General features: G+C 44.0%; 1 protein-coding gene across 9 annotated transcripts in view; it reads right to left on the reverse strand.

The window, feature by feature from the left end:
* dysf (dysferlin, limb girdle muscular dystrophy 2B (autosomal recessive)) overlaps nucleotides 1–12781 on the reverse strand; it is a 58126-nt gene that overhangs the window by 24199 nt on the left and 21146 nt on the right. For 8 of the 9 annotated variants that reach the window (XM_031851119.1, XM_031851116.1, XM_031851118.1 and 5 more), the window contains 12 exons: nucleotides 12546–12719; nucleotides 12090–12174; nucleotides 11912–11989; nucleotides 9712–9893; nucleotides 9193–9333; nucleotides 9061–9090; nucleotides 8894–8929; nucleotides 8188–8229; nucleotides 7545–7646; nucleotides 7154–7315; nucleotides 3731–3905; nucleotides 3567–3637 (listed from right to left, as the gene is read on the reverse strand). In XM_031851119.1, coding sequence (XP_031706979.1) covers nucleotides 3567–3637; nucleotides 3731–3905; nucleotides 7154–7315; nucleotides 7545–7646; nucleotides 8188–8229; nucleotides 8894–8929; nucleotides 9061–9090; nucleotides 9193–9333; nucleotides 9712–9893; nucleotides 11912–11989; nucleotides 12090–12174; nucleotides 12546–12719 — 1278 coding nt within the window. The remainder of the gene's footprint in view (nucleotides 1–3566; nucleotides 3638–3730; nucleotides 3906–7153; nucleotides 7316–7544; nucleotides 7647–8187; nucleotides 8230–8893; nucleotides 8930–9060; nucleotides 9091–9192; nucleotides 9334–9711; nucleotides 9894–11911; nucleotides 11990–12089; nucleotides 12175–12545; nucleotides 12720–12781) is intronic. The other variant, XM_031851113.1, reaches the window with a different exon arrangement.

Genomic DNA, 12781 nt, shown 5'->3' on the forward strand with positions numbered 1-12781 from the left:
GTGTGTGTGTGTGTGTGTGTGTGTGTGTGTGTGTGTGTGTGTGTGTGGCTATCGTGGCGCCTGTGGGTAACGGGATAACAAAGACAGACACACTGATAAATTAAAGACCAGAGAGGATTTGAAGATGATGGAGGGATCACAGAGGGGACGAGTGGTTGATGAACCACAACAATGAAGGGAGAGAAGAAGAAAAAGAGGAGGGTAACATGCCCTTTAATGAGCTACCACATTAAAACCAACTGTCAGCTTGATAGATAGAGAAGGAAAGAAGGAATGGGAGAAGGAGTTAGCGGGATGGAGGAAGAGAAAGAGAGAAATGCCAAAGAAATATGGTATGTGGACAGACATGGCACAAAGGTGTGAAAGAAGAGTAAAGTGGAAAACAGAGTGATGGAGGGAAATAAAGATGGAGAGAAAATGATGAAGAAGAGAGATAAGGGAAGGAAAAGTATAGCAAAGATAAGAAGGATGAACAAAAAGATGAAGGCAGTGGGAATAGCGGAAACAAGAGGGATGGAGAAAATAGGTACAAAGATGGAGGGAAGTGGAGGAGGTGGTGGAAGAGGAGGGATGCAGGAGGAAACAAATCAGAGAAGGGAGGATGGATGAAGGGAGGGATGGAGGTAGAGATGGAGAGAAGCAGGTCAAAGAGGAAGGGAAGGACTGAAGGGAGACAGAAGGTGATGCAAGAAAGAAAGGTAGGAAGTAAGGAGTAGAGAGGAGAGGAGAAAGGGATGTATGTACACAGGAAGAGGTGTGAGGAAGAAATGAAAGAAAAGAGGAGTAATTATTCAAGGAAAAGAGTAGAAGGAAGGAAGGAAAGCAAGAAGAAAGTAAGAAACGATGGAGGTAAGAAATTATGCGTTGAGGGAAAATGGCACGAGGAAGGAAGAAAGGTATTTGACTAAAGATGAAACTGTCGTCCAGATGAAGGCAGCAAGGAAAGGAAGGAAGGAGATGAGGAAGGAAGGTGCAAATGAAAAAAGATGGAGGGATAATGTGGGGATAATGAGACAGGAGACAACTAACAAGGAACAGACTCCATGTGTTTGTTAATGCACACTGTAACACACACACCACAGGCTCTGTCTGGTATATCATTAAGGGTCACATTTTCCCCTTCAATGATCACCAGGAGGAAGACTTCACTGAGACAAAAGAGAGAGGGAGGAGAAGAGAGGAGGAGGAGGAGATTGGGGAAAGAATAGGAGGAGAAGAGATGTACAGGAAAGAGAAAGTTGACAAGAAGTAAGAGAGAAGAGGAGGACCACGATGGGAGTGTAAAAAAAGAGAAGTAGAAGAAGAAGGCAGAGAGGAGGAGAGGGCGAGGAAGCGAAAGGAGAAACATAATGAGAGGGCGAGGAAGAGGAGTAGGAGAATAGATGAGGAGGATAGAAAGCGGTGACAGCAGAGGGGAAAAAGTGAGGAGAAGAAAAGAAGAAGTGAATCCAGAACAGAAGTCTTGAATCATCGATCCACAGACACGAGGCCGACAGGAATCACGAGCCTCGAATTCTTTCCCGAAAAAATCACAACTTCTCCACAGATTCCCCGTCTTTAAATGTTCCCTCAACGTTCTTAAAGAAAGGGAGCCAATACAGTGGTTTTCCATGTTGGAGCCCATTAACTTCAAATCCTGTTAACTGTACAACATTTTCCAACATCTGCCACACTGTCTGCACTGATCTCTTTACATTGTTTTCATACAAACGGCTAGTCTGGCTCCATCCACTGAATCTCACTAATTTACATATTATATCTTTATCTGTCCTGACTCTCCGCTAAGCCCCGCCCTCCCGCGGCTACCGTGGGGCCCACACTGTCACTAACTGCACTCCCTGATGAAACACGAGGTTTTTTTATCCAGGATGTTAAACTGATTCAGCAGAGAAAACAGGTTAAAAGGATAAAAACAGAAGCTTAAGCCTACAGATCACATATTGCGTTAACAAGATCGTTATCTCTCAGTTCCTCTTTCCTCGGCTCTCTCCATCTTTTACTCCACTTTCTAACAGTAACTCCATCTCTTCTCCTCGTACTATTTTTAGTAAATGCAACAACAACATTATAAACAGTAATCGTTTAGAATTTTTATGTTGCTGTTTTTATGGACTTCGGGGACCACGGTTGGTTTGATGGTGGGTGCATTCCTGAGCTCCCTTCAGTCCTTATTGGTACAAACGGGATTACACAAGGATAGCTGCGGTCTGTGTGTGTGTGTGTGTGTGTGTGTGTGTGTGTGTGTGTTGTTTATGTTTGCCCCTTCAAAAAGAGTGTGTGAAAGCCTCACGCAGTCTGCCAAACCAATAACATCAAATTGTTGTCTCCTGATACTGTACAATGTTCTATTCGCTAAAATACACAAGGTAACCATTTAATAGACCACAGCAGTGTGTGTGTGTGTGTGTGTGTGTGTGTGTGTGTATGTGTGTTTACGGACTTAAATTTTTCTCTGTGATGTGAACTTATTTGCTTTCTTGCAGAGAGATAAATCCCTCTCATGCCTGTACAGCAAATATGAAGCTACAGCTTGCAGCCGGCTAACTTAGCTTAGCATAAAGACGACAAACAGGGGGAAACAGCTAGCATGGCTCTGCCTGGTCTCCTAAAAATTACATTCTCATACAAGAAAACTTTTTGCCAGAGAGAGAGAGGAGACACTAAATGTCTTAAACTTGGAGAAAAGAGACGGAGGGGAAAGGGAGAGAGAGAACGTTAATGATTGGTGACGAGCGCGGGTCTCGCGGTCCCAACGGTAACCACCGACCACAGAGACGGTTGCCATGTCATCGTGTCAGATCATGTTTATTTATGCTGCCGGTACCACTCAACCCCCCCCCCACACACACACACACACACACACACACACACGCACACACACACACACACACACACACACACACACACACACACACACAGAGAGACGGAAAAATGAGTGTTTCATACTTGCCCTTTACACCCCGCGCACCAAAAAGCACACATTTACGCACTCATACAAAGATGCACAGATAAACAAGCGTTAATAGAAATGTCGGGACACGCACACATATTCCTCATACACGCTTCAGGAGAACGGCTGAATCATTGGGTATTAAACCACTTACAGTCAGTTCAGCTGCAATGAACAGCAACCGGAGGAGTTCAGCTTCAGTTTTTCTTTCACTAAACAAAAATGCAAGCAGCAGCATCTTTTTTTTTTTCCTGGATATAATGGTGTGATCTGTTCAATCAATGCGATACCCGTGACAGCATCTATTTATTATCAATAGCAGTCATACCTCGGTTATTTCAAACTTCATTTTTAATACTAACTATGGTCAGCGAGTATCTACGTTTAGTAATTATATCTCTCTGTGAAGTATAGTTTTCATCGTTGGTGGCAGGGTCCGCCACTCCCGCACTGGATTGAAACACATGCATGCATGTACTTCAGCGTTTGTAATTTATTCTTATTGATAAAAGCTTCCCTGTTCACTGATACAGACGCTACATAATTGCACTTATTGCTCATAAATAACGTGCTATTGTTCACAACCCTAACCCAGAAACTGACTGGACGTCTTTACCTGGCCGGGCACGAGCGGCTCCTCGTCATCGATGTCAATAAAAACCTCCCCACTGAACTGGGGCGTCTCACCTGCACACACAAACACACAGCAGAAATCGTACATTAACACCGATTATAAGTTCAGCACTTTAATAGACACGTTCATATCCATCCACGTCTTACGTCTCCACTCCTCCTCCTCCTCTTCCTCCGCCACTCCTTCCTCCTCTGGTGTGCACCGGTACTCCTCCAGCGACCGGATGGTGCACTGGCCGACCACCGGCTTCCTCCCAAACTGACGGTTGTCGATGACTTTGATGACGATCGGCGGCATGTAGAGCTCCTCGCGGGGAAGTCTCTGTGGAGAGGTGCAGGTAATAAAAAGGTAGAGGGATTAAAACAAAGAAAAGAGAGAAAGGGGTGATGGAGGAAAAGAAAAACAGAAAGGAAAATAACATGAAAAAGACATACGCTTGACTCTGATTGGTTATGCCGCCTGCCCGCCTGATGCTGATTGGCTATGGCTGCTGACTGTCTGAAGTTGATTGGTCACGCCTTGGTGACGGTCCAATCCGGGCATCATTACACCTTAGCTGACCCCTCCCACGTTACTGAACCCATCGAGGTAGGGTGTTGATCTTTGTGAGGGAAATCAGCTGCTCAGCTTACGATTTTATATAAATGTTTACGTGTAAAGTGACGCCATGAAAAGCCACATTTATCCTAAATGACAACATGGCTTACTCTGTTCTTTTCCACGCTTCGCCAATTTTAGCAAGAACGCCCTGTGAAACAAATGCCACCACGACTTGTGTTGACGATTTGAATTATTATCTCCGCATTGCGAGCGTGCGTGTGAGCGTCCTGGAGTGAGTGAGTGAGTCAGTGTGCACCTCTGTGTCTGTCCAAGGCTAATCTCACATTCTGCAGCAGCGAACTGCATTATACTTTGGGTGCCAAAAAGATGGCTGAATGCTCAAGGACCACTCATCGTTGCAGTGTTTTGTCAAAACACCTTTTATTGCTCGTTTTATGCTGCCATTGTCTGCTGACTCCTCTCTACTCTTACCCGGAGCCGGTAGGGTCCGCTAATAATAACACAGCTAAGTGCATCTCCAACCCCTGATTTTGCTAGGCCGACTCAAGGTTGGGGAAAAGAGGGTCGGTAACTTTAATCCATTTGACCTCTCTGGCTTTAAAAAAGGCTTAAGTGCGGCTCATGATGCTAAACTCACACAATAAACTGAGGGAGCTAACATTAGGCGGTTAGACACTTCAAAGAGTTGCATTTAAAGAAACTATGCACATGACATTTTCTTAAGCCCCCGTGACGGACGAAAACACTTAAAAGTCAACTTAAGACCTTAATATTGTCAGCATGAAATGCTTGGACTCAGTTCAAGGGCTGAGTCCAAGCTTGAGGCCGTCCCACTCTTGCGGTGGTCAACACAGGACCTTAATCTTGTCAGCATTAAACGTGCCCGAGCCAAAGCGAGGATATGTATTTGAGGGGAAAATATGTGAATATTTCCACACTCCAATTAAAGCTGTCATAATAAAACCCTGAGGTGATCAACTTCAGACCTTAACATCGTTAACATTAAAATCTCCGAGCCTGTTCTGGAGCCGCCGTTAGGAAAAACGTGTGCAATATTTCCATATTTCAGCTTTTACTACGAGAACACTTAGGTTGAATGTAATGGCTTCGATGTAAACTCAGTGGAACTATATTCACGGAGGACAGAACAGTTCAGATAACGGCTTACATGGACGGTAGACGCTCATAAAAGACAATAAATAAGAGACATGTAGTTTGACTGTTTACGATATAAAGCCAGTACAATGTATAGAAACGTTAAACCTAACTCGTACTTTACTTGATGCCACTTCTAACATTTCAGAGTAAGATCTTGTACTTGTTACTCCACTACATTTGTCTGACAGCTAAAGTTTGATCATAATAAGATTTTACATACAAATAATAAGCTTATAAAACGAAATGCTTCATCAAAGATCAAAGTAGTGGTTCCGGGATATCTAGCCTCTAAACTTCCCACATGGTCTCATTTATGTACAGTAACTGTTTGAGACACACACTGAGGGAATTAAATGTTAATATTGAGCATGTAAATCAGTAATTTAAGAACAAAAAAAAAGGAATTTGAGGGAGTGATTTATCAAAAATGTTCCCCCACACAACATACTGAGAGATGAGTAAGGCTGAGGGCATGCCTCTCAAACTAATTGATTCCCATTTAAATTATGATTCTGGGATATATTTCAGCATCAAAGATGTCTGTGACCGTAAAATAACCAACCAGTTAAAAGATACCACATGTCCAATAGTTTACTTTCTTTAACAACAAAGCAAACAAACCCTTTTACTATGCGCACAGTCCAGTTGCATTAAGGCAACAGAAGACAGCAGCGGTTCTTGCAGTAACATTTGTTTAATTTTCTTATTACTTTGCATGAATAAGCTTTGACCTATTCTTTCCCCTCTCCAAAGGGCGACCACAGCCTGAGCCTTTTGGGTGCCACTTAAACTGCCGTCTTTAATGGCAGCTTCCTGTGGTTTGATGTAGTAAAAGCAGAGAATCCAATTCTTTCTCGTGAGTCACACACGTACGGTAAGAGCTGGAAAACAACAGCAGACGTTTGAGAGAGCCCGTAGGTCGGTAAGTGGCTCGTATCAGCTTCCTGAAATTGGAATCTCCCACCGTGATCCACTGGCATGGTGAGAGACGGCTCTGAATGCTAGAATCCCCGCTTGTTCATTTAAAGAAGCCTTGGCGAGGCACAGTCTTCTTTTCCTGCAACCAGCATGTGAAACATTAACTCGTAGCCAAACCGTTCTGTTCCAGCCGACTTCATTTCTGTGGTGAAATTACAGGCCATGTAGAAATGTTGGCGTGGTGCTTTCGCCGCTTTTGGGGCAAAAACCTTTTGACATACTGTGTTGCCAAACTGATATGGCAAAAGGTTGCATATTTTAGATATCATAATATCGCATAAACAAAGAACAAACGCAAAATTTCTGAGATTCCAGTCGTAAATTTAGGAGAAAATAACAAATTTGCTAAATCATTAAGTCATAAACTTAAGAGAAAACAAATAGTAGAGTGCATTTATCATTGTTTGATGATGTATGCATGTTGGCATCTGATTCAGTGGCATGTATGACCTCGATCTGCAGCAACATCCACATTAAAAGGTATCTAGTCAGCGTTTGTGCCACGGTCACATCCATGTTAAATACCTCCACCCTGCATTTACCCAGCGTCAGTAATGTAGACTGATAGCCACAGGACGAGTCCCTCACTCTGCAGAAATGTTCCCCGTCTGATGGAAAACCAGCCGAAGCTGGAAGCGTCTAAAATATGTGACTCCTCCAACGTCCACACTCAGAGTTACTGCTTTCATGCTAACGGGAGAAGGAACAGTAGAGTCCATTATTGCGGCTCCACTGATGAAGATAAATTACGCAAAACCACATCACTGCAGAGCTCTCATTAGCCATCTGAGCAGCGAGTCTCTGCACTGATTACATCCGCGTAGTGTGTGTGTGTGTGTGTGTGTGTGTGCAGCATGTCTCCGCGCCCTCACCACATCAAGGACGAGCGTGTTGACGTCAAAGTTGGGCTTCTTCTTCATGCTGCGGATGACGCAGCTCTGGACCGTGACGCCTCCGCACTCCACCTGCAGGCTCGGGGAGGTGATGCTCGCCAACTGGAAACTCTTCAGGTTGCGAACGCCCCACGCTAAGACCTGACAGAGGGGACGGGAAGAGATGAGATGCATTGACTTTGGGTCTCCGTTGTTGACCTCCTCCACAAAGGAGCAAGCTAGCCACCTTTCAAGCCCACAGGAGGTTCATCTTTGATACTCAAAACATAGATTTCACCAAAGTATACATCTCGAATATGAGAAGCTTCCAAGAAACTGAGATGTTACGCGGAGAAATGAAGCACATTGAAGCAGTAGATCTGAGCGATACCTCGATGGCGGTTCTCTGCAGAACAGGTTTGATTCCCTGAGGAACCACGAAGACGTTGGGTTCTCTCTGAGGGGGCGGGTGGGGAAGGTCCGACTCCTCCGGCTGCCGATAGGAACGCACAAAAGGACAAAAACGTATGAAAAAGGAGCCGCGCATCGCCTGATAAATGTTTGAATGTTAAGTCACAAAATGTTTGGTGTTAATATCAAATGAGTCGGGAAAACCACACAAATGTAACATTCAAGTGAAGACCAATGAAGGTTAAGTCTGTTAACAAACGGACAGAAATACATCTTATATTTGTCTTGTTTTGTTATTCACTAAGAAATATTATTTGATGCAGATTTAATGATGAAATACTTATGATCACATGATCACAAGAAGGAATGGAAGGGTGTTAACAACGTCTGCACAAAATCAACAAAATGCAGAACAGAAAACAAAATGTTGTTCGTGGAATTTAGGATTATTAAAGTATGAAAAAATGGCGGAAGAGTTTTACAGAACGAAGCTTATATGAGGCCAGTTAACATGCATGTCTGATGAAGTTATCTCCGTGTGCTGGACATGAACATGCAGACATAAAACAGCTTGGACCATTGTTATATTAATATTTGTGTCTACTTGTGTGTGAACATTGTACCCATTGCTGCAGGTTTTCAGAGAGGAACGCTGGAAACATCAACTGAGGAAGTGACATCGAAGAAAAACAGACAGGAAAGAAAAGTTGAACAAATAAAAGAAAGATAAATCATCAGAGGAGATATTGAGGAATTCACTTTTCATATTCTCCAGAGACATGGATGCCATTTTTGATTCATTTAAAAGCAGGATTTTTATTAACTAGACAGAGACGGTTGTTATCATCACAGATGTGTCGATGTGAGAAAACTCCCATTTCACAGGGTTGTGAAGGAGAGCGCTTCATTTGGATTTCTAATAATCATATCAGAGTAAATTAATTTTAACCTATTTCAGGCTGTTCTCACACAGCGTTCGTAGCTCTACCTATGAAAATGATTGCCCTTTTATGTTTTTTTTCGATACCGCATAAAATCAATTTGTGTCCACGTAATCATGAACCAGGAAGTATAAGGACGGCAAAAATACACAAAGAATGAGGATATTGACTTTTCTCCATTAGTGGATGTAAAATGTGTGAAATAGCATCAAGAAGACTTCTGGTTGCAGCAGGGCTCTTTTTCCACCCTTGTGCATGCAGACCTCTGACGTATAACAACAGAGTCAAACCCGTTCACTCTCTTTATTGTCATCTTAATCTTTGAATGATGGGATTAGTTTGTGTTTAAATGCACTGTGTGATAATAACTCTGTTGGTGCGGTTTTACCTCGTCCAGAACGTGGATGGAGGTCATGAAGTCTCCCTGCAGGCGAGATGGGAAAAAAACAATGGTTGGATTTAAGAGGTATGAAAGTACACAAGACCGATAAATCCAAGAAAAAGCTTAAGAGAGAACTAAAGAAAGGTAAAACTGAAAGAAAATGATGGACCTACCTCTTGACCTGGAATATGATGAACAGCTGGCTGTAGACACAAAATGACATTTTTGTTATAAAATGATTGAAATTGTAATAATTAGAAGATATAAGTAGAAGATGAAGTAAGTGGCGATGGTCGACCTCCGACCTTTTCTCTGCGTATGAGCTCGAAGGCGGCCAGCAGCTCGCCGGCGTTCTTGTCCCCTCGGCGAATCGGGAACCAGGCCAGGTGGGGGGAGGCGGTCAGGGAGGGCTGGCACACACAGCGGCCCATGAACTCATCCGCACCCTGGACATTAGAAACACTCACATATATATATATATATATATACATATATATATACACATACGGTCTTTATACAGAGCAGAAGGATGTTAAATTAAAGCTACTACGAGGAACTTTCAGTTTGTGTTGATGTTGGCGCCCCCCTGTGGAAAAAGGCAGTAATGTTTGAGACCACCAGAGTCCCTTTAGAAAACCTCTCATTTTACTACCAAAGGGCACAGATGACGCATTAAGAACTATATAGAAATAGCCAATCCTCTCACTAATGCTGTCTTTAGAGGCATCAGTATATGATTTGTACATGTATCATCATTATACCAATACTAACATCCCAAGACGGAACAAAATCTAAAACCAGACATAGAGATTTGATACACTCACGTATGTGTCCTGATCGTACAGCTCCACCAAGATGTTGGGCGGAGCGGCGATCGTGGCCTCGAGGTCTCCGAAAATCTGCACCTCATAGAAGATGAGCGTCTGGTCCCATGTGGGGTTCAAGGTGTTGCGCACCGTCACCGTTTTCTGGGACTGATGGAGGAAGGACACGATGGCGTAGGGGTCTGGGGAGAGGAAACGGTAATACGTCCTTTTACACTTGCTGTTGTAAAACACACGCTTTGACCGCAGGCGATGAGTTTCTGGTCTGTTTTATGCACAAAGAAGAAGAAATTGTCAGGAAGTTCAACTGCAAAGAAAATAAACTCACAATATGATGAACCTCAATTTCTAAATCACCTCAGGGTGAGTCAGTAAGCATTATTATAGGAGATAGCGTGATGCAAGACTGGGACGTTTATTTAAATGCATTTTGCCGACTGGGTTGCAAATGTGTATCTCCCCTGTGATTCGGATCCGCTCCTATTTATCGGGCTGTTTCTTGGCCCATGCTTCACCCTTCACCAAGTTTCATGAGTTTCTTTTCAGTAATGCTGCTGAAAATCAAACAAACCAAACTGAAAACATCTTGGCGGAGATGATAATCAGGTTTTTATGAGGCGCCCCAGTTGAAGCTGAAGGTTATCGTTGGAGCGAGGCAATGCCTTCTTAATGAGGGTCCTCACAAATACTGTACAAACTCAGATATGTGTGTGTGTGTGTGTGTGTGTGTGTGTGTGTGTCCAAACTATCCCGGCGTCCCACACGGTGACATCAGCAGCTTGGGAATGCCGAGCTGGAGACAGAGGTATACTGCTAGGAGAAGTTTGTTATTCCAGGTCACAACCACTCTCTTCCATGTTAACACACACACACACACACACACACACACACACAACTTACAATGTGGACACATGCATAAAACCCACATACAGTATATGTACAGTTACACACACACACACACACACACAGTGAGTAGTTTGTTATTTCAGGCCGAGTAAAGAGTCTCTATGGAGCGGTTAGCGATAGAGTAAACAGAAGCTAAGTTGCATTTTCCCACCAGCCCTCAATTAACCTTGGAAGTGACACACACACACACACACACACACACACACACACACACACACACACACACGGTGACCCATTCAATTACCGTCCATTCCCAACAGCCCATTAGCTCATGTAAACAGCAACACAAACAGCCCAGGGGGGTTATGTAAGGTCTGTGTGTCGGAGGGGAAACAGTAGAACCCAGTGGGAGACACACGGGGGTACATGAACACAACGGAGGCCGGGGAGAGAGACGTAGAGAGGAGGAGGAGGAGAGAGGGACAGGGAGAGACAGATAGAAGAAGGGAGGAGGAAAGAGAGGAAGAGAGAAAAGAATGAAGAGAAGATCTCTAAATGTGGGAATTTAGATCATCACTTAAATACATTTACTAAAACACAGACGGAAAGAAAGACAGACAGTAAGGATGAAGGGCTGAAATAAAGATATTTAGACAAAGACGGGCAGAAAGATTAAGACAAGGAATGGTAGAAAGACAGAAAGAAAGACATTAAGAAGAGGACAAACAGAAAGAAAAAAAACTGATTCAGCCAAAGACAGACGAACAGGAAAGAAAGAAAGAAAGAAAGAAAGAAAGAAAGAAAGAAGAGTTTAAACAAAGATAAAAGAAAGACAGAAAGAGATCTCACTCTTTGATAGCTGATGTTCTTTAATCACGGCCGCCCAGACGCCATGTAACACCAGATTAACACCAGACTGAAGCCCATCCATCAACTCTACCCATCCGTTACACTGTGTGTGTGTGTGTGTGTGTGTGTGTGTGTGTGTGTGTCTTTAGCCGACCTCCCTCCATCATCTATCATTTCTCTCTCCCTCTGGCTATTCATCCGTCTGTTATTCAAAGCCGCGTCTCTGTTTTTACATCTGAGTCTGCGGTGGGTTTCTGATTAACACACACACACACACACACACACACACAGTAACCGTAGTTTCCATGACTTCCTTCAGATAATAACTTCACTGTCCTCTCTTTCTCTCCCTCAGTTTTTTGCAGGGCTGCTAATGTCTCAGTGTCTGCGGGAGCTTTAAGAAAAAAGTGTTAAGGGAAAATTCACTAATAATACTTTCCGGCCACCAGATGGCGCTTGAGTTATAAGCATCACAACTGATGCATGACGGATCACTGCACAGTACCTGAGAAGCTGTCTTTGTCCATGGCCAGCAGGTCTCTGGCCTGGTACAGGTAGCAGCGCAGGTGGTAGCGGGTGCCACCTAAACACACACACACACACACACACGTCATTGTATTGACACAATTAGAGAAAGAACAGAGCAGATGGAAGTTAAAGAACAGTGTTGGGCGCCGTCTTACGGTCAAAGAAACAGGAAATGGTCGGTCTGTTGACTCCGAACGTGGGCGTGGCGGACTTGTCTTCGTTCTTGTCGTCTATGCTGCTCTGTGGGACGAGGAAGAGGAGGAAGATGAAGATCACAATCAGAAAGAAAGGAACAGGAACACATACTAATGAAACATAGCAGGGCCTTCAAAATCCACATGGCAATGGACACATATGTTCATGTACTTTTGAACTGGGGCAGTTTTATCATAGTTTGGGCCCCTCAGCTCCAATTAATTTTAAAGTTACATACAATATTTCACTCAAAATAAAGTGTGCTTTTTGCTTTGTGGCAGCGGCTTGTTCCTGTTTCATCATCTTAGCCAGCTCCAGCTCCACAGACCCCTGACCTCAACCCCCATCCAACACCTTTGGGATGAACTGGACTACCAGCCTCTCTCTCTCGCTCTCTCTCTCTCTCGCCGTCTCACCAGAGAACACTCCAGAGCAAAGATGGCCGCCGCTCCCGTCTTCTCCAGCGGCTCCATGCGGTACCTCCACCTGCGCCTCCTGAAGCTGTCCGTCTTCCTCGGCTTCAGATGGAACCTCCAGCCGAACAGAGAGGCGTACTCCCAGCCCTCCCTCTCCGCCTCATCTGGACGCTGCTGTGAACACACACGCACACACACACACACACACACACACACACACACACACACACACACAC

Source organism: Anarrhichthys ocellatus, unplaced genomic scaffold (assembly GCF_004355925.1).
Source record: "Anarrhichthys ocellatus isolate YVR2014 unplaced genomic scaffold, GSC_Weel_1.0 scaffold11, whole genome shotgun sequence".
In the NCBI taxonomy this organism is placed as follows: domain Eukaryota; kingdom Metazoa; phylum Chordata; class Actinopteri; order Perciformes; family Anarhichadidae; genus Anarrhichthys; species Anarrhichthys ocellatus.